General features: G+C 45.1%; 1 protein-coding gene across 1 annotated transcript; it reads left to right on the top strand.

Annotated features, from left to right (window-relative positions):
• Nucleotides 1-531: 531 nt before the first annotated feature.
• On the top strand, nt 532-26,703 carry wls (Wnt ligand secretion mediator). Its single transcript, XM_083659082.1, has 12 exons — nt 532-762; nt 3,876-4,148; nt 11,362-11,486; nt 12,594-12,755; nt 13,993-14,129; nt 16,849-17,017; nt 19,392-19,489; nt 19,646-19,709; nt 21,086-21,229; nt 21,360-21,443; nt 21,941-22,109; nt 25,614-26,703. The coding sequence occupies exons 1-12, from the start codon at nt 657-659 to the stop codon at nt 25,721-25,723; spliced, it is 1,641 nt and encodes a 546-aa protein (XP_083515208.1). The 5' UTR covers nt 532-656; the 3' UTR covers nt 25,724-26,703.
• The last annotated feature ends 279 nt before the right edge of the window (nt 26,704-26,982 follow it).

Here is a 26,982-nt window from a genome sequence, read left to right as displayed (position 1 = left end):
GGGTCAATTATTTGTTATTATTTATTTATTTATTGCTGTGCAGATCACATAACTAGATCCAGAATTAGAATATACAAGTAGCCTAGATAGAAAGGCAGAGCAACAAGTGAACCCCCATGTGCAGGACAATGTGTGGTGATGGGGATTAGCAGCAGCACCCAACATGAGGTGGGACCGTTGAAACATTCCTTTAAATAGCCCTGCAGCCTAGACCCGCACAACAGACAGGCAGGGGCGCTATTAATATAGGCACTCAATAACACGATAACCTGCATTACATATACCAGCCTCTATTGCTACTACAGTCTATGCTCTCTACTATCCATTGCAATGCGGTGGCGCTCCACAGATCTTTGCTGTCTGGTGTTGGCTGTGCCGGGGTAAGCTCTAAGCTGCTGGGTGCTAGTCGGTCATGTGATCCCTCTTTTTTCCTGCCTCTTTTTCCTCCTTCGAAGTTGAAAGGCAAAGGCAGACAGAGCGGTGGAGAGAGAGAGAGAGAGAGAGAGAGAGAGAGGGAGAGAGAGTAGAGAGAGAGAGAGAGGGAGAGAGAGAGAGGGGGCCCAGGCAGCTCGTCCCGTGTCTGCACAGTATTGTTTTGCTCTCGCTCGGTGTGAGTGACATTCTTTTTTGCCTCCAACCTCTGCTTCTTCTTCACGATGGCGGGGGCTATTATTGAAAACATGAGCACCAAGAAGTTGGTGATAGTGGGAGTTATTCTGCTCTTGTTCCAGGCGTTTTCCTTCATGGTCGGCGGTTTGATTGGTAAGCTTGACTTTCTTTTTTCCGCACACCGCACTTCACTTTTATCATTGGTTTTTTAGTTATAATCCGAACTCCTTTGTGCACGCGCGTGCCTGCTGAAATGTAGCTACGCATTTGTAACTTGTTTTCTTTCTAACAACAAGTACAAAGTTTCAACTCGGGCTGTTCGTTACATGTTTCCACACAAATGTTCCCTGTGTGATAAAGGGCTAACTTTCTGCTACACTAGTGGGTGGTAGGCTACCAGCACTTGGCCGGAGCAGCACACTGTTGGCTTTGAAGCGGTCACTTTGTATCACACGCCGCTCAAAACCGATACTTTTGTGTCCAAAAGCTTTGAAGTGCCTCTGAGCTGAATCACTACTTTGTAAAACGAGGTGTTTGTTTCTGTGGCTTTGTGCCTGGAAATGACATTCACCTGTTGTTAATTTAACTGGAAATACTACCGACATCTGCATTTACCTTCTTGTTTAATGCAACCTCCAATGTTCTCCCCCATACAGGCTACACTCCCCTCCCTAAAATGTCTGTCTGCTCTATGGCACCAGGCAGGCAGCACTTAGTTATTTTCTTTCTCTACCTTCCTCTCTCCCTCTGTGTTTCCCCTTCTCCCCAAATCCCTCTTCCCCCTCCCAGGCAGAACATCCACATGTCCTACTCTCTCCTTTCCGCCTGTTTCATTTGCATGCATACACACACACACACACACACACACACACACACACACACACACACACACGCAAACACGCGCACACACGCAAGTGCAACCCGGCTGTCAAAGTTGCATTTTGCCTCAAGGATTGGATTGGAGTTGCTGTCAAGTTTCTTCAAATCCACCCCCTCACTCACACACACACACACACACACACACACACACACACACACACACACACACACACACACACACACACCGCAGCTAACACACACACAGTGGAAACCCCAGTCGATATCTCTCCCTCCCTGCCTCTCTGTCCCTGGCCTGCACTCTCTGTCGCTCACTCGATGGCTGTGTGATAAATTAGCCTGTTTGGTTGGTTCCTGGCTGAGATGGTTTTAATGAAGCCAGATTCCTTTGTGTTTGCTTGGTGGCCGGGGGTGGCGGGGGTAATTGAGTAGAAAGGGGTTTTTCTCCCCTTGTTTCCCGACAGACCCGGCAACACGGCATGGGGTCAGCGGGCTGAGGGGACGGCCATTATTCTGGACACACTGCGCTGGAGACTGGAGGGGCCGCTGTGCTGCTGGACCCACAGGGTCACCACATAATTGAACTCCGAGGGGGTCCAGATAACTGGCTTTCATTCACTTTGCCGTGACCTTTTTTGTCGCCGTGTGGTTTTTTCACTATATCCCGTATTCCACTCTGCTAGAGCAGCGATGACACCCCACTTAGACAAGATGCATAAAACACATCATTTTGTGTACACGCATACACACACGCATACACGCACGCACGCACACGCACACACACACACACACACGACTAAAAGTCCCATGAAGATGGCCTTGGCTGAGTTTTATGAGGACCAAAGACATCTGTAACCCAAAGGGTGTGCTGTGCTGTCTGTGGTACTTGGCTGCCATTCAGCTTTCTGTTATTTGAAGTTGAAGAGATAACCGAGCAGATAAGAATAGATAGTAACATAAGTAATCGGGCCATCTGCACTGATAATAAACTGTCTTTCTGTTTTCCATCTAATCATCTTCAGTGATGAGCATCAGATTGGTCAGGGATGGTCCAGACAGACGGTTACAAACTTTTACATCTCTCTCAATCGTACTACAGTACTTTGTTTCTGGCTGCTCTTCTTCTTCTGCACAATCTTGTGTTTCATGGCTTTAGAGTCTTTCATGTTTCTGCTGTCAGTGCATAGTGCAGTGCTGCACTGATGGATGTTTTTAGGTCAAGATCTGCCATTGTTGCCTATAGGAACTCTGTAGTTCTTCTGTCAGAGTCCTTCAGTTTTTAGTCTCCTCCCTCACCAAGGCCCTGCTTAACCTGTTGCTGTTATGCGTTTCATTCTACGTCATTTTCAATGAACTGACTTTGTTACAGGTGGACTCCAATAAAGTTCTCGACATCTCAAGGACATTCAACCTAATTTGGATGCACCTCAATTTGGAGTGATGCTGCAGCCGTTTTGATATTTATTGAATGACTTTTTCAGCTTTGAATTTCAATTAATTTGTAAACAAATATATATATATATATATATATATTTCCACTTTTGGCGGTCATTGTGTGTGTCGGTGCCACAAAAATCGTGTTTAATCCGTTTTGAATTCAGGCTGTAACACCATGAAATACAGACAAACTAAAGGGGGTTGAATACTTTGTGATTGTGAATGCACTCGTAGGTTTATTTTGATGTCATGTAGGGCTTGTTTACTTTAAGAGTGGGTTTACACATCAACTCGATTTGGCCCAATAGTGTCTGTTATACCTAATATTGGAAGATATCACTCTCTCATATCAGTGAAATCCGAGGCCAGAATTAATTGAATAGGCCTTTGGAACATGCTAATCGTAACAATATAAAACAATTTGTAAGTTTAGCTTGTTGATTTCCAAGCCACTCTGATCTGCTTCACATCAGACCTCAGGTCTTCTCCACAGGAGACCAAATCGTTTGTTTGCATGATAAAGACAGATGTGTTCCTGAGCACTGTATACTCATATCCTATGACTACAGACTACAAACAGCGATCTCACTGTCGAGCTCATGAATCTCTATTTGAGTATACAGTGTAACTGCTGCTTAAGTGCTTTCGGGAATTTCGCCCACTGATCACTTCAAAGTGAGAGCCGGCTCCTAGGCATTTTTCTAAACAACTCAAGGCATAATTTGCCACAGTGTTTGGGGTGGATTTGGCTCAAACCAAACCTGTTGAATGTACCCCAAGATTGTGAAGATATCACTGTCCATCCATGCACAATTTCATCTATATGCTTAAGTTTTAGTGATTGATTTACTTGAAACATTTGTTCCCAAAAGGTTTTCTCCTGATTTATTTAGTTTTTTTGGTGGGGCAATTTGTCCCAATCTTGGCAGGACATTGGGACATTTTGCTGCAGAATTCTAACACACCTCCTCTCTCTGTGTTGGTCCCTCCAGCGCCCAGTCCCACCACGGCGGTCCACTACCTGGCCACCAAGTGCGTGGACATGGTGAAGCACCACCAGAGCAGCAAGTGGTTCATGCCCTGGGGCCCCGACCAGTGCGACAAGATCCGCAACTTCGACGAGGCCATGGCCAAGAAGATCGAGGCCAACAACATTGTGTTTGCCGTCCACGTTCCTCTGCCCAGCAAGGAGATGAGCCCCTGGTTCCAGTTTATGCTGGTCATCCTGCAGTTTGACATCGCCTATAAGATGAACAACCCCATAGGTGAGGACCGAGGCTTTCCTATGGATTCACGTCAGGGTGAACTGAACGCGCTCATGTTTCCTACTGCAGGACAAGGACATGGCTTTCAAGATGTAGAGATGGATAGGTGAGAAGGTCCGGCCTTGTGTGCGTGGAATATAATTCTGGAGAGAGGCAAAGGCGGCATTAGCTATATTAATTAACTAGTAATTAAGCAATAAGTGATTTATCCCATTCTTAGCCCCGAAGCCAAGAGGAGGCTTATTGCTTTTATGGGATGTCATTCTGCCTTTTAGCAGTAATACTCTTAATTAGGGATGCGCCGATGTGAAAATGTTGGCCAATACCGATAAACGATATTAACATTGCTGGTATGGCCGATAACCGATATTTACCGATGTCGATATGATCTGTATAAAAACACATTTCTATGATAATAACATTTTGTGCATACTGAAAAACACATGTAAAACACTGTGAATTTGAAAAAGTTATGCATTTCTTTATTTTCCAAAACATTTGGAAAAGCCCATAAATCATAGATTTATCACAATGTTTCCTCTCAATGGGAACATTTTGGCTGATACTGATAACCGATATTAACATTGCAACATCGGACCGATATGATTGCCGATATATCGTGCATCCCTACTCTTAATATGTTTCTGATATTTCCGTCCCTGCAAGACGTCCTGGCAGGGCTATTGTCTGTTTTCACTTCAGTCTGGAGTTGTGGGGGGAATGCATGAGGAACCCGCAGGAATGTGCCTCTTTCAGTAGATTGGGTTTCTCTTACACCCAGAGTGGCAGCTAACAATGATGGATGTCCTGCTGTTGCTCCTCTATAGCGATATGGACCCTCGCCTCGCAGCCTTTGTGACAAGGGCTCTAAACAGGCACCCTTGAGACAGGTATATAGAGAGAGAGAGGAGAGTGGTAATCTGGGCCTGTTTTCATATCGTTGGTAGCCTCAGTCTGAGCAATGGAATTCCCTATTATCCACGCCTGGGAGCAAGAAGCAAGCGATTGTCATGCTTGTGATGTGAGGTCACCCTGTATTTCAGTGGATGTAGCAGCGTTGCTATTTGTCACATGCTCTTCTCCTGCGGGCAGAGACAATGGTGTAACTAAACACGATGCATTAATGAGGTCACACATGGTCTGTTTACAATTTCTTCTCGCCCTCATTGATGTGGAGTCGTGTGTACCTCCTCAGACCTGTTTCCTGTGCTTGAAGAAGACACCATCTTAAAGAGTCGACCACTCGGGCCACATGGACATGGTGTGTTAGTGTTGGAAAGGGAGTGACATTGGAGTCCTATCAGTCAGTGTGTGAGCAAACAAGGGAAGATTGAGCTGATTGTCAAAGTTAGGAAGGCTCTTCTTAACCTTTTTCAGCCAGGGAGTGTACAATGCTGTCTTGTCTTGATGCCCAGGCTCTGTCATATATCCAAGTTGTTGGGGAAGCCACCACCAACTGGCCTGCAAGACATTTTGCATCCCTGCCCAGTGTTAAACAATTACTGCTCTAAAGTGTAAAGTGGATATAGCTATGCCTCCAACATCTCAGTGTGTCAGACAGTGTGTGGATGAGAGGACAGGGATGGGGAGGAAGATAACTCTAGAGAGAGAGAGGGGGGGGGGGTGTTGGCTTGGCAGCATGGCAGGTTGCTCTGGGCTCCTTCAAAAAGGGATTAGAGAGGAGACTAAAGCAGACTAATGAATGATAGGATGACTGGTCCAGCCTGGGAAAGTAGTCTGAACCCTCAAACACTGGGATGACTGGTCCAGCCTGGGAAAGTAGTCTGAACCCTCAAACGCTGGGATGACTGGTCCAGCCTGGGAAAGTAGTCTGAACCCTCAAACACTGGGACAGAGCATGTTTACTTCTCCCTCTTCAGCTATGAGGGAAAAACTAGAAGAAGGCTGACGATACACTTCTGATGTACAGTATAGAGGGACGTCTGTAGCCTAACAAGTGCGTGCAAACCTTGATACACATGCACCAATATGCCAGTTGGCCTCAAACAGAGAAGTGATTGAGATATATGTAAATCTTTATTGAGGAAGCGGTTGTAAGATAAAGTATTATATTTGTCCTCGCTTCAGATTTAGAGACAAAACAAATATCGATATTTTTATTAAAACATGCAGGCACTGAAATGTGTCCAAGTTGATATAAAACAAGTTGATTAGGTTTGTGGATTGATTTTTTCTTTCCTTTCCCTCTATTATTATTATTATTGTTATTGTTGTTATTATTATTATTATTATTATTATTATTATTATTATTATTATTATTATTATTTTTTAATAATGACATTTTTATTATTTTTCACAGATTACATCATCATTTATTTAGAACAAAATGAGAGACTAGTAAGTCTATGATTAGTAACCCATATAAAAGACAGACAGCACTTTTTTTTATTATTATTATTATTATTACTACCGTAAATTCCGGACTATAAGACGCACCGGTCTATAAGCCGCGGGACCAAAATTGACTATTTTTTTCTTCTATAAGCCGCACCGGTCTATAAGCCGCGGGTGTTTTGATGTTTAATTACCATATGAAAGGGTTCGTGCACAGAGAGCAATGTCGGGAAAGAGATGGCTGTTTGGGGAAGCTCCCATTTATTAACATTTCAACAAAACAAAACAAAAGTCAGGTCACTAATCCCCAGACAAAATCACACAACAATAGGCTATATGTGCAGCAAACCTGTAACCAGAGAAGTCAAGTCACTAATCCTCGTCTTCCTCTTCTTCCTGCGTACTGAAACCACCAAAGTCCTCATCTTCAGTGTCGGAAACGAACAGGTTCAGGGTGGCTTCGTCAACCACTCTCCTCTCTCCTTCATTGTCACTCAAAACCAACGAACTCCTCTTCATCACTGTCGGCATCGAACAGCCTCTGAAGCCTCTGACGGCCCTCAGCGCCAGCTGTGGCGGCGTCATCCTCTTCATCCCGCAGCAGTCCAGCGTTTTGGAACCCGTTGGTGATTGTGGATGTTTTCACACTCCTATAATATTCCGTGATCTTCCTTTGTGTGAATTCGCCGAAGTTTGTGATTTTCTCCTGGTAGTCGGGAGGGAGTTGTTCAGTAGTTCTCCCCCGGACGGACAGTCCCTTTCGTCTCATGAATCGGAAGCACCAAGATGGCCCACCTCTGAAATGTTCAATTTTCATCTCGGTGGCGACTGTTTTGGCCTTCAGTCGGATCTGCACCGTGGAAACGCCTCGGCCGTCTGCTCTTTGGGTCAACACCCAGTCTTCAAGGGAATCTTCTAGTTCCGGCCATCTGCTTTTGTGGCCTCTGAAGGACTTTTTGGTCTTCTTACACTGAGACAGTTCCTCCTGCTGCTTCTTCCAACGTCTCACCATCGACTCATCGATGCTCAGGGTACGCGCTGCTGCTCTGTTTCCCTCTTTTAGTGCGAGTTCGACTGCTTTCAGCTTGAAAGCTGCGTCGTGTGAATTTCTGCGTACCTTCCCCATGGTAAGTGAGAGTGTTGCTTCTACTGCTCGTCTTGTTGTGAATATTCCTTGATCTTCCTTTGTGTGAATTCGCCGAAGTTTGTGATTTTCTCCTGGTAGTCGGGGGAGGGAGTTGTTGGTCGAGTGGCCGTTTGCTTACCGTAATTACCATATGTAAGTGGTCACGCACAGAGGGGATTGTCGGGAAAGAGATGGCTGTTTGAGGAAGCTCCCATTTACCGTATTACCGTAACATTTCAACAAAACAACATAACACAACACCACCGTTGTTTATTTTTACAGTGCACACAGTGTCCGCGGTGTGGTGAAAAGAGGGCAAGAGAGGAAATTAAAACAGAAGTGGATTTATAGTTAGAAAGAGTGCTAAAAAAGAGAGATTTTATTTGTATTTTTTTTTTTTTTTCTGAAAAAATCCATAGATAAGACGCACCGTTATATAAGCCGCAGGGGCCAAAAAACGGGAAAAAAGCCGCGGCTTATAGTCCGGAATTTACGGTACTATTATTTTTGCTTGATCACAACACCGGGGGCAGCTCCGTTAGGCAAGTCTGTCACTGACTGACTGAGTGAGTGATGAAGTTAGACCATTGGTCGGCCGAACCCTAGGTTTTGATCTAGTCCTGTTTGCTTAGTTACAACTGATTAGTTTGAGTTATTATCAATGTCTTGGAGAAGGGGATGCCAAATCCTGTTGAACTGTTTCAGTTGGTTTAATAGCGAGAACCATATTCTCTCCAGGTGAGAGTTTTACTATTTCTGCCAGTCATCATTTGACAGGTGTGACCTCTGCCTTTTTCCAAAACATGAAAATAAGTTTATTTGCTTGCCACGATGCATAAGACAGCAGTTGTTGACATTTATTAAGCTGGGAAAACTGATCGGAGACTTCAAGCACCACCAGAAGGGTTAGGTAAAACATTAGAGTATGCAACATATTCTGATATAATTTTGGAATACATTAATCCAAAATGGAGGACAGAGAACATGGTGTAACTGGAGAAGAGTGGCTTCTTCAGTATGGCATTTGTCACACAGTGGAGAGATAAATCTGGAAAGGTTTTGTGTAACTTCGTTTTAGCATAATGAAGTTTGTGGCTAATCTAAGCCAGTGCCTCGTGTCGGTGGAGCGTCTGTGTATGTCCACCAGAGCCATATCCCAAACATCACCATCTATCTCTGTTTCCAGCATGTTTTGATCCCCTGCACAGAGGGTGACGTTCTAATAATAATAATGAGTTATACAGTAAAGAAAGATAATAGGACCTGTTAAATAGATGTCTGTTCCTGCCTCCCATTCGAGGGGGCATGCTTTCTTGGTCGCATTGAGGCCAATGTGGAAGTACTAAAAACTGCAGTTCCTCGAATAGCCACTTGAAGCTGGCTGCAAAAGCAAGTCAGTCCCCCAGCAGAAATAGATGTTTAAGCTACAGCCTGGTAAAAAAAAATGGCTATGGGCTGTAAAGCTACCGTAATTTCACCTTGGGGTGAATTCTTACATAACTCACCTGTTTAGAGTAAAATAGATGATTAAAAAAACACTATGTTTTGGGCGTGATTGACAGATCGCCTCTCCAGTGATCATCGTGCAGCTCAGCAGGTGGAGCTGCAGCTCTGTGGGAAACCCCTGATCTCACGCAAGCTGCGCAAGAACATCTTTGATGGTGCGAGGAAACCGGAGTTCCTGGAGGAAACCCACAGGAACACGGGGAGAACATGCAAACTCCACACAGAACGGACCTGGGATGGACCGGGGTTCGAACCTGGGACCTTCTTGCTGTGAGGCAACAGTGCTAACCACTGAATCACCGTGCCCTGATTCTGTGAGCCTTATAGTCCCATAGAAATGGAACAAGGATGGAGTCAAGTTACTTAAAGGACTTGTGGGAAAATTGGAATGGGTAAGAACTTGGGGGAGAAAAAGTGATGGAGGTAATATGAAACAGTGTAGCGGACAAGAGATCAAAAGATGGCACTATAAGTTTATATGACCCAGCCTTGCTGGCATGGCTAGTCTAAACTGTGATGTTGTAATGGTGGCCTAGTCATCAGCGTCATTCGCTTGCTCACATTCCTGGCCTCAGCGGAAACGCGGTAAGGACTTGTGGGCTGTTTACTGCCTGACTGCCAGACAGACTAGTCAGTGATTCACCCCGGCTCTGCTCACAGGCAGGTCTCTCTGCCAGCCAGGTGCTGCAGCCTCGTAGCAGAGCTGCCTGGAGATGGAGAAGAGCCTGAGTCATTAACAGCATGTGGCAGAGAGGGGGCAGGCCTGCAGGGATGTTGTTCACCCTTTTCTGATCAAATGCCTGAAGGTGCGGAGGGTGCAAAGTAAACCCGGTCAAAAGTGCCTTAGGTTGATTTATAGTAAGGATTTAGACAAATGGCAAAATGCAATCTTGCAAGACGGACATCAGCCAACACATCTTGTCTTGAGAAGACAACGTCTCAAATGGAGCTTTGCCTTTGTTTCAACCTTTTAGAGTTTGGTTCTATGAAGAATACTCTTCTTAATCTTAATCTTAATCTTCTTTCTTCAATTTTCATTAAAAAAAAACCACGGCTGGTTTAATGCCATTTTGTTCAAGCAAGAAGAAAACTAGCAGATGGAGCTGAAAGGTTCTACTAACTTCTGGATTGTGCGAGCCGAGTGAGGGAAGCGAAGAAACCACAGGTCAGGAGGATGGAACACAACCAACAAAATGGCAGCCCGTCTGTCTCCAAGAACACTCGTCATCGTGCCAAAGGTAGGCGGACTCTGCTCTGCAGCGGTATGACCAGTGGAGAGAGTGAACAGAGGGGCCTTCTCTTCCCTGAACGACCTTATCTGTGTTACAATGCCGTGTCCCAGAGAAGATCTTCCCACCTTATTAACCACTCCACCCACCTGCCCCACTCCACCCCAGCAGCACCAAGCGCCCCCTGGCAGGGCTCCAGCAATAACACAGCTGTTGAGGAGGCTTCGTTTCCGTGGCGATAGCCACTGGACTGGCGTGGAATGTTTGCACGCAGCAAGTTGACATTCAGGGGCGCCGGGCTGCGCTGGCTTGACCAACGGGAGCGGGGGGGGGGGGGGGGGGGGGGGTTGACCATCGGCTGCCAATACTCATCTGGTTCCCTCTCCCCCTTCCTCCACTCTCTCCCCCCCCCCCCTTCTTTCTCATAGTACAGGCCACTGGGTTTCTTCTTGGTTCCAGCTTGTTTCATAAGCGCACAAGAGGCTCTCTGGAGGGCTGGAGGAGAGAACACTTGGCTTTGTAATGTGATCTAAAGATACAGTTTTACTAGCTTGGCTTTGGATCTTTTTGTAGGTCCCTCTTGGCGGGCCTGTTGGGTACCAGCTCAGGGCCTGGTTTGAGTTTGTCAAGGAGGAAGTAACCTAGATTTGGGCGACCATGCAAAGCAGAATTCTGAATCAATGTGGCAGTAGTTTTATTTACACCGGCTTAAAATGGAAGTCTGGTATTTTAGTGCTTTGAAAACTCTCATATTTGCAATCGAGCTACGTGTACATGATGAGCATTTCATTTACAGGGTTAGCTGAGTTTATCACGATGCTTAAAATACTTAATACATCACTTTGTTCAACCACTCTTGATGTCAAAGTGCCTTGAGATAACTCTTGTTATGATTTGGCGCTATATAAATATACAATTGATTGATTGATTCTTAGCATGTACAAATGTGACTCGTAGTGATGAATAGTGATGGTAATGTGTGTGTCTTGCTGTACAGAGGAGGGGGCGATGGTCACGGTTGACGTGGGCCTGGCCTACAGAGACGACATGATGGACGAGTGGACGGAGATGGCGCACTCTCTGGAGCAGAGGAAGCTCAGCTGCAACTTCACCATTGCCAAGGTAGAGGACCACATCATTCATTCTCCATCTGCTGTACCTTCATGTGTCTGACTGTTGAGAAAAAGAACTTATCTGGCTTTGAGTTGACTTAATAGTAGTTATTAAATAGTTGGGGCAAATATAGTAATAGTACAACACTGATAGTACCTATGATTCTTTATTGTCAATATAGGCGTGTAACAATACGTGTATTCGTATTGAAGCGTTTAGTTACAAAGCTTTAGGTTCAATACGCATTGCAAACTGAACAAATCTTTCACTGCTGAACAGTGCAAGTCTTCTACAAGGATATCATAGTAAACTAAAACTGAGACGAAAAAGACGAGAGGTGTAAAAAGAAAAAGAAGACATTGTCGTAAATTGAAATAAAAATTTAAACTAGACTGTGAAAATAATAAAATAAGTAGAATTAATAAAAATAAATAAAACCAAACCATGACAGCACTGTGTCGTATCGAATCTTTGTGAATTTTGTGAACACCCCTAATAGTCAATACTTTAAAAGTGTATATTATGATATCGGCATGTAGATATTGCTGCTACTTGCAGATTTAGATCAATCTGATAGCTTTATACAGTTTAATATTCAGATATGTATAAAGAATCTATCCATCAGAGCATTTTGTCATCATTTCTCCCTTGAAAACAGTATCTTGGTGCAATTTCATGCCGTCTTTACTAGAATGTAATGTTGATATTGATAATGGTAACGATACCGTGACAACTCATTGATCCCTGTAAGGAGATTCTGTCAGAATTCAGAGGAGATTTATGCCGCGCCAAAATAATTGCGAGCAGCATAGTACAGTATGTCATTGGGAAGACAGATCAGTAAAGAGGCAGTGGTCAGCGCCACAGCAAGGCGTAGACAGGATGTCTGTGGGATCCTAATAGCAGAATTCTACCAAAGGCATTTTAGCCGATTGGTGTCTGTTGTTCCATGTGCATTTAACCCATTGATACCTGATGCAGCATTTGTGTGAATATCCCTCATTTGTGTGTGTATCCCTTTAAGACCGCGAACCGTCTTAAAGGGATACACACACAAATGCTGCATCAGGTATCAATGGGTTAAAGCCACATGCTGTTTTGTTGTGTGCTCTCCAGACCATTGAGAATGAGGGGCGTTACTACGAGTGTGACCCGCTGCCCTTCATGGAGGTGGGAAGCGTGGCCCACAAGTACTACCTGCTCAATATCCGCCTGCCGGTCAACGAGCGCAAGAAGATCAACGTGGGCATCGGAGAGATCAAGGACATCCGTCTGGTTGTGAGTTGGCAGTCTGATGATGAAAAATAGCGTACCTTCTGACCTTATGTCGACACACAGAGAGGATGAAACGTGCATTTCAACCCGTAGACCGTCTAATAAATATGCACGTAGCTACCGTCACGTCACCCATTGGCTTTTGGACTCCCATTTTCATCATTTTCACCGTCGCCATCTTGGTTATTTGGAGCCAGAAGTGACGTAAATTTGCATGAGAAGAGCCGCAGCGCCGGGCCGCTATTGGTCCGTGAACGGCGAGCTGCGCGATCACTGGACAGGCGACCTGTCAATCACGCCCCAAAACATAGTCTGCTTTATCGTCTATTTTACTCTTAAATAGGACCATAATGTACAAAGAACATCATGTTGTATTGAAGAAGACCTAACGAGCGATTGAGACCATGAACTCATTAGGAAAGTGTTTACTGAGGTAAATAATTCAAGTGAGAGGTAGAGTCATTTCCCCATTGACTTCCATACAATCACTTCTTTTTGCACCCAGTGGAGTCGCCCCCTGCATGCTGTTCGAAAGAATGCATGTTTACGACACTTGCACGTTGGCTTCACGAACGGCTTCACGAACGCGCTACCCCCTTGATTTCAACCTTGAGAGTGATAACTGCTCATTTGGCCATAGAATGAGCTTTTATTTAAATTGGGATGAATTTACATGTAGAAAATCTTGAACATGAACCTTATAATATTATCTGCAATGTGATGAGAGAATATACACTAATGGCATGGCAAAATTGCATTCATGGCAAATTTGACAGAGTGCACGGGTTTTGCACTTGAAAACCAAATTTCATGCATGAGAGGAGAGGAGGCGACATGAACATGTTTTTTTAATCACGTTTTTGCAGTTTCTTTCCCTTTTTCTCCACAATTGTACTTGGTTAATTCCCCCAGCTGTCGCGGTCGTTGCTCCACCCTCTCTGCTGATCTGGCGAGAGTTGTAGACTAGCACATGCTTCCTCTGATACATGTGCAGTCGCCAGCCACTTTTTTTCACCTGACAGCAAGGAGTTTCACTGCCAGGGTGTAGCGTGTGGGAGGTTCACACAATTCCCCCAGTTCCCCTCTGCCCCAAACAGGTGCCCCGACCAGGGACCAAGACTCATACCCCACCGGTACGCTGCAGGGAATTGAACCCGGGTCTCCACGGTGTTAGGCGAGATCTTTTACCTCTACACTACCCAGATGCCCCCTGACAGCGTTGGTTCATTTCTCCTCACAGAGCATCCATCAGAACGGAGGCTTCACCAAAGTGTGGTTTGCCATGAAGACGTTCCTCACACCCAGCATCCTCATCATCATGATCTGGTACTGGAGACGCATCACCCTCATGACCAGACCTCCTGTGCTGCTGGAGAAGTAAGTGTCACATCAACACAGACCACTGCTGTTGTCATCAACATATTTCTCATTATAAGAATTTGTATAATAATTTCACTTGGACCAAACATCCTAAGACAGAAATGCCTTCCAAAAGATTCTTCTTTTTCTTGCCTTATTTATTGTTGGATATCAAGGAATGAAATGTAACATCTACATTTAAAAGAACTTTTGACTTTTGTGTTCCTGTCAGTTCAGTGGTTCGTATGAGACGATGGGAAAGGAGGATAAAGAATGCTAGGTCCTAGTAGCCTCACTAGTAACCATTGAGGCTTTACCTTAGTACATATACTGAGTGAAGACACATGCCCTCAGAAGTGTACATCTGGGTCAACCTAGCTCTGTGTGCACAAGGTCATCCAGTGTCTGAGTAAGAATGTTATCTAGGATCATGAACGGGTTCCAATTCAGTCGTGAAAAAAATACACTATTCCTATATTTTTTTCTATAGAAATGTCATTCAAAACCTCAAAAATCATTGCTCATAACTTCACCAAACTTTATTCCATGCACAGTACATGAGTGGAGTGAAGGCAGGTAGACAGTGCAGACTGTTTGGATGGCGTGCTGTGGAAGCCCAGTGTTTGCCTAGCCGCCCGCCGCGCTGGGAACACAGCTCAGTCAGAGGCAATGTTCAGCGCTACAGGAAGACCTGGCCAAGCGTGAAACACCTTACACAATCTGCAAGCTAGCACTCACCCCACACATCCTACGTACACACACACACACACACACACACACACACACACTAGGTCTCTCTCCTTTCCTCCATCTTTTCTGGCCTGAGGCTCATTCATAAATGACCGGCGGGCGCTCAGGAACAGGAAGTGCCACTCGCAGTGTATTTGTGGATGGAGGATGATTTTCTTCATGCTTAAAAGCTTGACCGGAGCCGTCGTCTGTCATGCTCGACTCGTCCACTTGAGGTGTGAGCGAGCGGAAGAGACCGCAGAGCCCTTCTGAACTCTGAGATGTGCTGAAGAAGACTGATGCTTCTCATCGCCGCAATGTGCACAATGTTCCACGATGATGTCATTCATATTATATGAAGTCTGAAAACTGAGATTAGTATTAGTATTCTGCTTATGATTCAGGCAAGCCATCTCATTTGTGATGACTGACTACTACATTACATTCTTTTCTGCCCCACGATACATATTGTCACATTTTCATGTTACGATATATGGAATTTTGATATATCGTCCCAGGGTCGGACTGGGACTAAAAAACGGCCCTGGACTTTTCTACCCAGACCAGCCCACCTCAACCAGCTCGCGGCGCGGATACTCCGCAACCCCCGGCCCATCAACACACAAACACAAGAGCAAGCCAAAATTTGGAGGGGGCAACAAAAAATTTGACGGTAACCTAAGCTTGCTCAAATTTTGGGCTGTTTTTATAAAATGTTGGTCGTTTGAAGCCAGATTTAGAGGAATATCTAATAATAATAAAAAAAAGCATTCCCAAAGTGGGCCGCTGGGGTTCACTGTCTAAAAAAAAAAAAAAAAACCTTCCCGGTCAAGTGGCCCACCAGCACACCGGGATTTGTCCCGGTGCTCCCGATGGCCAGGCCGACTATATCCCTCGTATTGGAAAGAACTGAATTTTTGGGGCATTTAGAACCTTTTCTTTAAATTTGAATCGGAAGAATCTTCTGTCATCATATCAGTTATGGAAGGCTTCTATTTCATCAGTTTTTGCCCTTGTCTCTCTTACACACACACTCACACCAGTGACACACACACACACACACACACACACAGATACCGGCCTGAGTGCTCCTGTCTGTGTTGGTGGTGCGCAGGACATTCCCAGCATACCAACCCAGTGCTGTTTCACTCCGTCCGCCCGGTGGAACATGCCGGAACTGCTCTCGCTGACGAGCTCTCTGGAGTGGAACTGCTTACAGCCTATTGCGTGTATCATTTGCATTACTTGTAGTGTTTACAAAAATGTTTGTAGCTACACTTTTCCTGGTTACGTCTTGCTGCACTCCTCTTCCCTCCCCACTCCCCGTTCAACCCTCCTCCCATCTATTCCTGAGCTACCTTTCATCTAGTTGTTGGCATGCAGAGACCTGCTACTGCAGCGCTTAGAGACACAAACCCTGTTCTGTCTTTCTGTAGGCGGGTGCTTCTTTGTTCTTCACCCTTGCTCTCCTGTCTAGACTGTCACGATTAGAGAAGGTCAGCTGGAGTAATGACGTTAGTCGGTAAGGTTGTGAATTAGATAGTTCAGCGGGGTTTCACTGTGCGTCTGGCTCATGATGTGATTAATAAAGTATTTATCTATCAATATGCCATGTCTTAATGGTCCTCTGAGCATACACAGATTTAGCCTTGCCGTATAATGATGATTTCATAAATGAAATTTATGTTTGAAAAAGTGTTGTCCATCCTATTTTTTTTAAATAAATCTTCCTCCGTTGCTGTAGCTTATTTAGTCGTCCATTTTTTCTATGCACTAACAAAGCTGCTGATGCTGCATGAATTATACTGCTGTGGTTATTGATTTTGAATATGTTTTTAAATGCTAATTATAATTTAGTCATCAAATATTCTCACAATCAATAAATACATCTGCACATATTGTATAACCATGCATACATGTGCATAGTTAACGTAATGACAGTAATAAAAGTCGCTTAAAGTTGGTAATGATGGTGGCTGACAGATTTATAATGTTTTTCCTCCTTCAGGGTGATCTTTGCTCTGGGCATCTCCATGACTTTCATCAACATCCCAGTGGAGTGGTTCTCTGTGGGCTTCAACTGGACCTGGATGCTGCTCTTTGGAGACATTAGGCAGGGCATCTTCTACTCCATGCTGCTTTCTTTCTGGATCATCTTCTGCGGGGAGCATCTCATGGTAGGCTACTGTACCCGCTAATGGAGAGCAAGTGAAAATATGAACTATGTCTTATGATCAAAGTCAACAGGTTCTTATTTAAATATACATAGTTCTAGAACATTAACAGCAATTCCAGATCTAGTAAATATAGACAATATAGACTGTAAGAATATGAGTATTAAATATCATAAATATAGTGTGTCTAGAGGAGGGCTATTCAACTATATTGTTCAGGGGGCCACATTGCCAGAAAGCTAAGGGCCCGGGGGCCGGACATTGTTATCTCCCTACACATGATAATTATTATGTGCTCCTGTCTGTGTTGGTAATGATAATAATAATTATTATCATGTGTGTCATGGTCCATGTATTTATGTTAAAATGTTTGAATCAATCAATAAAAAGAAACAAAATCCACAGATGGGAAAATGGATCAGAAGGCAATGCATTTTCCATTTTGCTGCTCAGAAGGACTTGATTTTTATCATCCTTTATCTTATTTAATTTAGCAAACAAATTACAAAAATTCCATTTTGGCTGCTGTCATCAAGAGACGGAGAGCACTTCAGGCTTTGGCAATATTGTATTTGTTACATTCATGCCAATAAAGCGAATTGAATTGAATTGAGGCATACATTGAGGTGATCATGTGATCAATGTGATGTTGGTGGTTGATAAGCCTGATGGCCTCGTGGGGGGGGGGGGGGACTGTGAGTCTGGTAGTCGGTGTCTGGCTGCTCTGTAAAGTCTACCAGACAGCAGCAGCGAGAGTCCATAGCCTGGGGGGGTTGCCCATGCTTTCCTGAGGCATCGTGTATGGTATGCTTTGCACGGAGGGAAGGTGGCAGCCAATTATGTGCTCCGATGTCTTCACCACCTTCTGGAGGACCTTACGATCAACAGCAGAGCAGAATGACAGAATGCTGTCATTGGTGCACCTGTAGAAGTTTGTGAGTGAGTTTGAGAGTTTTGACAGACATTCAGGTTCAGGTTCAACATTATATTGTCCTCGAGGGGAAATTTGTCTTGGACACAGTGCATAGTTGCTTCACATAAAAAAACACACATTCCAAACTTCTTGAGTCTCCTCATGAAGTATAGGCACTTTTGGGTAGTTTTTATTGCTGCTGCCTGCCATCATTGATGAACACACCAAGGAACAAGCAGTAGACTCTGTCCAGTTCAGCTCCATTGATGTGAATGGGAGCATGACTGGATATACTCTTATCCAGGTGGGAGAGGGCGGTGTGCACTGTTGGGCGATGGCGTCGTTTGAAGGGGGTGTCAGGAAGGGAGGAGCAGGTGTGGCTTCTGACTGAGGTATGACTATGATGTGACTAGCCGCTCAAAGATAGCACTTGCTGATGATAGAGGTCAGTGCTACAGGGCCGTAGATAAAAGCAAGACTCACGGCTCATGCCCGTGGCAGTGAATTTAGTCGCTTGTAGTCTCTTGGAGTTGCTGCTGCCCATTCATTTTGTATGGGATGCGTTGGTTGTACTGGAGGCGATTTTTAACTAATTTAGTATCAAAAGATGTTACAAAAAATCATCTCTAGAATCTGCGCCGACTGTGCATTTAGATGTGTCTGGCAGAGCATGTCCACCCACAGAGCTCCGTTAATCAGCACGAGTTGGGGAAAAAACATTAACGAACTTACAGCACTCCTCTCTGCTCCTCTCCTCAGCCAGTGCATATCTATGGTCAAGTCAGCCAGAATGTAAAAGTATGTCTTCTGCAATGGGCTTTCAAAATAAAACCCTTTTTGAGTAATGCTTTAAAGACTAGTTTCACTCCATATCGCTGCAGCACCAAGCGACCAGCGGCGCGACTACAAGCGACTAGCGCCGCTCTGCTGTGCCAACACCGTCACTGCTTGTTTAGAGCAATGCTTGGCATGAGCTTTTGCACATGCACTCGTATTCTCCTGCAATCTTCATTTGAGTTTTCAGACCGTTATCGTCGACTTTTTTACTACCTACTAGGCTAATACTGCTGTTATCAATATGCTTGCTAGCCTGAAGCACTGGCTGGCATGCACCTGCATAGTGCACACACACCAAGAAGTATTGTGTTCACTGTGTGGGTGTTTTCCATGTTCCGCTCCACCCAGATATCCTTGCAACCATCCACCAACACTGTGAGTGAAACATAAACCTCGGTGCTTAGTTTGGCTGCAGGACAATAATGAATCCATGACCTCGAGCAGGAATGCCGTTGCTGTTGACAGACACCGGGGACGCTGCAGTCCTCTGACCCGCCTTGTTATCACTGCAAGCTGGTGACACACCATGTTTGATGTGCTCAAAGTCTGATCTCTTTGAAATGTAGTACAACCTATACTTAGGCTGATGATGTCTCTCTCTCTCTCTCTGCCTCTCCCTGGCACCAGGACCAGACGGAGAGGAACCGCTTCTCAGTCTACTGGAAGCAGGTCGGACCCATCGTCTTCGGCTCTTTCTGCCTCTTCATCTTTGACATGTGCGAGAGGTGAGGCCCAAGTTTGTACTTTATTAATATACAGTATTTATACAATACATTTCTATATACGTTTATACATTCTATATACATAACATTCCTCCATGTTATTTCTTATTTTCCTTGCCTTCCCTACCTACCTACCCACCCTACCCTTTGTGTCACCAGGGGAGTCCAGCTGACGAATCCCTTCTACAGTATCTGGGCCTCAGACGTGGGAACTGAGTTGGCTGTATCCTCCCTTACTTCATAGTATTAAAAACAGCAGAAATAGTTGAGATGTATGGTGCTGTAAAGCAACAATCTAAACAAGTTAACTTCATAATGACCTCAAATCTACTTGTCTGGCCCAAAATTGTACATTGACTTATTAGAGAGAGACATGTCTCTAATAAGACCCTCTGAAGGTGTAAAGGACCAAATCATCACCTTTTTAACTTCAGTAGCCAATCTGCCTGTTTATGGTTGCAGCTCTCTGCTCCTGTTGTTGGAGCATTTTGTGAAACTGTCTCTCTTTCCACATGTGTTGGATGGTCTTCCCTTCAGTCTCACAGCCAGTGCATTCCTTCCTGCTAGGCTCTGGCATGTACTGAACACTGTGATCTCTAGACTAGCAGGATGAGAAATAATTCAGTGGTGCCATATGTGAAAGCACTGCCTGGGGTCTCCCCATGGTGTGTCGGCTTGTCTGTGTGTCACTTTGCTTGCCAGGCGGGGTGATGCAAGATTCATCAGTGCACTTCGTCAAAAACAACTGTCTCTGAGTCCCAGTGAAAGGGAAAGCTGAGATATGCAACGTGACATCCACTCAGTTCCCAGAAGTCTCAGCGGGTTTGGCGAGGAGGACATTTGGTACGGTGTCTAAAACCAGGGTCATCAAAGCTTTATTAGGCTGATGGGTTTCTTCTGCCATGACTTCTGCTGCAGTTAGTCTGTTAAGGTTTTAGGAAAGAGACATGCTGCCACTTAACAAAACATTTAGCAGCATCTTTATTGATTGCAGTGCAGTACCTTTGGTCACCTCAGAGGGGGTTGCTGTAGAGTTTTCCAAGCACTAATGATCTAACTCATTAAAGCAGTGGTCTTCACCCGGGGTCCGCAGAGGTACTGCAGTGGATCCGCCAATTTTTTGTCAAAGTAGTTTGTGAAAAATTTTAAAAAATTATTTTAGACACAAAATAATAATATTGAGTAAATACCAAGCAGGCAATAATAAGATACCTTTGACAAAAATGATTTACCAAATGAATCTGATGAAACAATATGCGAAATGTGTTGTTTTTGCTCCTTTTTTAATTAATTAATAAAAAGAAGTGTCAATCCTGATATCCTGGTGTGCGCTGGATAAATGTTATTATAGGCCACGCTTAAAATGGAACTCCTTTTTTCAGCAGAGCTCTGCTCTGTTGCTCTATCAACCAAGGGGTTCTTGGGCTGAAAAAGGTTGAAGACCCCTGTATTGTATCTATGCATGCATTGGCACTCTGCCAGCACACACCCTATAAGGAGGTCTCTCTTCTTTCACTTGAATAATGTAACTATCACAGTGTGTAACTATTAGTACCCCCATTTTTGTGCCCGTTATTTGCTTGACTGGTGCTGCTGTAGATGGCGTTCATAATCGTGGCAGGGATATGCGCCTGTCTCTACTTCCTCTTCCTGTGCTTCATGGTGTTCCAAGTCTTCCGCAACATCAGCGGGAAGAGGTCCTCGCTGCCTGCCATGTCCAAGGCAAGACGCCTGCACTACGAGGTATGCGTGTGTCTTTTTGTCCATCAGAGTTGGAGTTCCTTATCACGCAAAGCCAAAGAATTACATAATGGCGGTTTAATACGTTCTTTCTTTGTCATTTTGTCACTAATTCTTCCACTTTATTGCCTAGGGTCTGATTTTCAGGTTCAAGTTCCTCATGCTGGTCACTCTGACCTGCGCCGCCATGACGGTCATCTTCTTCATCATCAGTCAGGTGAGTCGCATAATGTCCTCAAATTTAACGGTGTGGCCTTCTTCGTGACGCAGTTTGTCGACGGTGTCTTGTTTCTGTAATTCAACATAGTTCTTGGGGGAAACTCTTGGTGCGGGACATAACGCGGGGAGCGGTTGTTGGACCAGAACAAAAACCGAAAGAGAAAGGCAGTGAAGCCCATTGCATGCGCATTTGCAACAAATTTGTCACACATTTCAGATTCTTCCAAGTGAACATATTGAACTACTGGTACACCACTAAAAATATACCGTAGTACAGGAAATAAGTGTAATGAGATGGTATGGGATCAAGTAATCATTTTATAAATTGATTTGGCATTTATTGTTAAATAGCTGTACGTTCTGATCTCAGAGATTTGGCTAGCAAGGTGAAAAAGACTTCTCATTTCATTGTGACTTTAGAGTTTTTTTGTTGCTGTTCCATGCCAACACACTACCTGTCTCATCCTTTGTTTCTGTCCGTCTGTCTGTCCCCAGGTCAATGAGGGCCACTGGCACTGGGGAGAACACACAGTGCAGGTGAGCAGCGCCTTCTTCACCGGCATCTACGGCATGTGGAACCTGTACGTCTTTGCCATCATGTTCCTCTACGCGCCGTCACACAAGCGCTACGGAGACGAGCCGTCCAGCGGCCAGTGCATCATTGGTAAGTACTTTCTTAGCTGACCCGCGACTCGCGGAGGCAGCTCTACGTTCCCGAATGTCAGGGTTCCGATCCGACTCACAAAACTTGCATATCTAGTTTTAAAGTGTGCTCTGCTATGTACAGTGTTGCTGTTTCTGTTTGAATGTATTGTATTTTATGTGTCTTTTGTCATACACTTGCCTATAGCCTGATATACACCTGTCCATAGCCTGATATACACCTGTCCATAGCCTGATATACACCTGTCCATAGCCTGATATACACCTGTCCATAGCCTGATATACACCTGTCCATAGCCTGATATACACCTGTCCATAGCCTGATATACACCTGTCCATAGCCTGATATACAACTGTCCATAGCCTGATATACACCTGTCCATAGCCTGATATACAACTGTCCATAGCCTGATATACACCTGTCCATAGCCTGATATACACCTGTCCATAGCCTAATATACACCTGTCCATAGCCTGATATACACCTGTCCATAGCCTGATATACACCTGCCTATAGCCTGATATACACCTGTCCATAGCCTGATATACACCTGTCCATAGCCTGATATACACCTGCCTATAGCCTGATATACACCTGTCCATAGCTTGATATACACCTGTCCATAGCCTGATATACACCTGTCCATAGCCTGATATACACCTGTCCATAGCCTGATATACACCTGTCCATAGCCTGATATACACCTGACCATAGCCTGATATACACCTGTCCATAGCCTGATATACACCTGTCCATAGCCTGATATACACCTGTCCATAGCCTGATATACACCTGTCCATAGCCTGATATACACCTGCCTATAGCCTGATATACACCTGTCCATAGCCTGATATACACCTGTCCATAGCCTGATATACACCTGCCTATAGCCTGATATACACCTGTCCATAGCCTGATATACACCTGTCCATAGCCTGATATACACCTGTCCATAGCCTGATATACACCTGCCTATAGCCTGATATACACCTGTCCATAGCTTGATATACACCTGTCCATAGCCTGATATACACCTGTCCATAGCCTGATATACACCTGTCCATAGCCTGATATACACCTGCCTATAGCCTGATATACACCTGTCCATAGCCTGATATACACCTGACCTTAGCCTGATATCGGACTCAATTGTCAACTTGTTACACTCTGTTTCCAGAAGCAGACAAAACTAATCTCGGTGGAGTGGACAGATTCGAAGGTCTGGACCCAGGCAAACCTGACAAAAAGATGGCTAAACTGTCACATTTACAGAAATGTCTATTAATGGACACTGTCCCTGTAACTTTAAACTGTATGACATAAGAGCAAGTGCCTGCCTTCCACTGTGAAGCTGCCCATTCATGCAAAGTCTGCTGTTGGAGGAGAGAGAGACTGAGAATGAGTGAGATTCCCAGGGGAAATGAGGGTGTCTTTGGCCCAAGAGGCTGATTCTAATGGACCACCAGGCTTCATTCCAGAGGGAAAGGAAAGGAAGAGTGAAGAGAGCGTGCTGGTGGGGGGAGGGAGAACAGGGGAAGTAATGAAAACCATCCATCTCCTGACGTCAGTGACGCGGAGAGAGAAAGAGAGGTTTTGGAGTTCTGGAAGCTTTCCTCTGATCTGCGTCAGCCGAGCTCCTGGGAGGGCCGTGTCTCTCCCAGCCCAGTCTCTCTGTGGAGGGGCGTGTCTCTCCCAGCCTCAGTCTCTCTGTGGAGGGGCGTGTCTCCTAGCTCCAGTCTCTCTATGGAGGGGTGTATCTCTCCCAGCCCCAGTCTCTCTGTGGAGGGGGCGTGTCTCTCCCAGCTCCAGTCTCTCTGTGGAGGGGCGTGTCTCCCAGCTCCAGTCTCTCTGTGGAGGGGCGTGTCTCTCCCAGCTCCAGTCTCTCTGTGGAGGGGCGTGTCTCTCTCCCAGCTCCAGTCTCTCTGTGGAGGGGCGTGTCTCTCTCAGCTCCAGTCTCTCTGTGGAGGGGCGTGTCTCTCCCAGCTCCAGTCTCTCTGTGGAGGGGCGTGTCTCTCCCAGCTCCAGTCTCTCTGTGGAGGGGCGTCTCTCTCCCAGCTCCAGTCTCTCTGTGGAGGGGCGTGTCTCCCAGCTCCAGTCTCTCTGTGGAGGGGCATGTCTCTCCCAGCTCCAGTCTCTCTGTGGAGGGGCGTGTCTCTCTCCCAGCTCCAGTCTCTGTGGAGGGGCGTGTCTCTCTCCCAGCTCCAGTCTCTCTGTGGAGGGGCGTGTCTCTCTCCCAGCTCCAGTCTCTCTGTGGAGGGGCGTGTCTCTCTCCCAGCTCCAGTCTCTCTGTGGAGGGGCGTGTCTCTCTCCCAGCTCCAGTCTCTCTGTGGAGGGGCGTGTCTCTCTCCCAGCTCCAGTCTCTCTGTGGATGGGCGGGTCTCTCCCAGCTCCAGTCTCTCTGTGGAGGGGCGTGTCTCTCCCAGCTCCAGTCTCTCTGTGGAGGGGCGTGTCTCTCCCAGCTCCAGTCTCTCTGTGCTGATTTACTTGTATCAGTAATAGTGGGTTGCAGTGCTGTTTCACGTGAGCCTGCCCTGAAGGCATTTATGTGGAGGAAATGGAGTTGATTTCCTCCTAAAGGAAGGCTGCATGAATATAAAGGATGAATATACAGTGAAATGTAAAGAGTACAGTGAGAAGTCAAAAGTAAAGAATCTGTCTTAAGATTAAGGGTACAGGACGGACAAACCCTGTCTTTATTTGTCACAATGCACCAATGCATGCACATTATACACACGCACACACATGCTTAGAGGCGCCGTGAAATTTGTCCTCCACATTTTCTCATCCTGGCTCGTCGTCCTCCACTGGCTGCCTGGCCAGGAGCGTTGGGCAGCTGCAGTGAAGCGCCCGGGTACCAACTTCTTCCAACCGCCGCTGGTCAGACGACAATCTATTCTAGGCATGTTTTTAGTCGGGGTCCATATTGATGTTTTATGGAGGAAACCCCAGGGGAGCACGGGGAGAACATGCAAACTCCACACAGAAAGGCCCTTTTCACAAGATAGCCCACCTGGGCACTCTAGGCACCGAAGGCATGGGGAAACATACCCCCAGTGCCAACAGGCGAGAATCGAACCCAGGACCTTCCTGCTGTGAGGCAAGAGTGCAAGGCAAGAACTGCGCCACCGTGCCCCCAAGCGTTTTCTGAAAATCACGATTCTTCAAAATCGCAATTATCCTTCAAAAACAATAAAAGTGAAGATTATCTTGCTGAACACAAAGGTCACAGTTTCAGAAACCTTTGTAAACCACATACCTTATTTCAGGCATTTAACCAAAATCCCCATGCAAATATCCCATTGATTTTGAGACGAGGGAACCAGGAAGTAACCTCCGAGCCTTAGGAATCATTCCTGCGGTACTCTATTGCGGTAATGAGGTGAAGTGCGGTAAAGTTCAAGTAGGAGGTGTGGAGGATTGTGGGATATTGAGTCCTTGGTGAATTATTTTCTACACAGTGAGTTGAGACCTTTTGTGTAACGGTGCTCTCGATGTTGTGTGCAGGAGATAACGGAGCCAACAGTGGAGAGGACATCCAGCTGACCACCACCATCACCCACGTGGACGGTCCCACGGAGATCTACAAGATGACCGGCAAAGAGGCCCAGGAGTAGATATCATCTCACGCCGCGATTCGGACTCCCCCTCGACTACCTACTGCTCCAACAATCCCCTCCCTTTTAATCATGTATTCTCGAAAGGACTCCTTCCTTAAGAGCAGTGCCGGCCCTAAACCAGCATCACCAGCCTACTTTGCATGTCAAGTCCCACAGTTACCGTGACTCGTTCTGTGCCGCCTCCTTCCCCAAAAGATCCCTTATCAAGTCCCCAAAGACTGAGGAATGTCAACACTCCTATCATTTCATAGTTGATTTTTTTTTGTCTGACATTTCATAGATTGTGTGAACTATTGGTGTTTGTACATGTTGCACAACTCTTCCCTTTTGACACCATCAAGTCAGGTGTAGAAAAGCTGCTTTTAAATGGCTGACATGTTTGAGTGTAAAGAACGCCATCTGGTGGGGAGGGAAAGAAAAATAAGGAATCGCACTCCAAGTTAGAATTATGAATAAACTCAGTTTTGTATGCAAAGCCTTGCGCGTTCAGATATTGATGGACACATTTTTATTGGCTATGATATAACCACTTTGGGTTTGATCTGCCTAGACTAGACAAAGTATTTTTCAGCTTAATCATTTCCTGTAATATTCTCACTCCAGGCCCTTGAGCCTATTTCTCTGTGCCATGTCACACATACTACAGCTCCATAGAAAGTAGATCTCATGGACGACCGCTGTCATCTTATTTATCATTCTTTCGAGTGGAACTCCTTTTTTATATTGTTGGGGTGGGGTGGGGATGTACAGATCACATAGCCTTTTGGGGAAATGCATACTGTAAGTTCATTATGTTACAATGTAGATATCTATTTTTTATAAAGTGCTTATTTTCAACTTCATGAAATGTTTGCATTAGGCTGTATCACTGTTGTCAAAAAAAACTTTCAGATTCGAAGTTGACTGTAGCCTATTACACATGGGTCTTAGGTATTGTGCTTTTTATGCTAATTTAAATAAAAAAAACATTTACTTTATCCCCTTGCATGTTTGTGTGTCTTGCTAATATACCTATTGGGGACTGTGGTGCTTAGTAGTGAGTTTATGAATTGTATATATATATTTATATATATATATATATAAATTTAATAAACTACAATGTATTAGAATATGCAATGATATTGTGTAGTTAATAGTTTTGCTGTGCCTTTATCACATGATTACTGTAGCTGGTTCTTTTTTGTACGGGTATTTTTGCTACATAGTCTTGTGTTGATAGACACTACTGTCTTGGCAGAGCTTGGCTATAAGGCCAT

Source organism: Poromitra crassiceps (genome assembly GCF_964638095.1).
Source record: "Poromitra crassiceps genome assembly, chromosome: 23".
NCBI lineage: Eukaryota > Metazoa > Chordata > Actinopteri > Beryciformes > Melamphaidae > Poromitra > Poromitra crassiceps.
The sequence above is the reverse complement of the archived record's forward strand: the minus strand, read 5'-3'. Positions and strand labels throughout refer to the sequence as shown.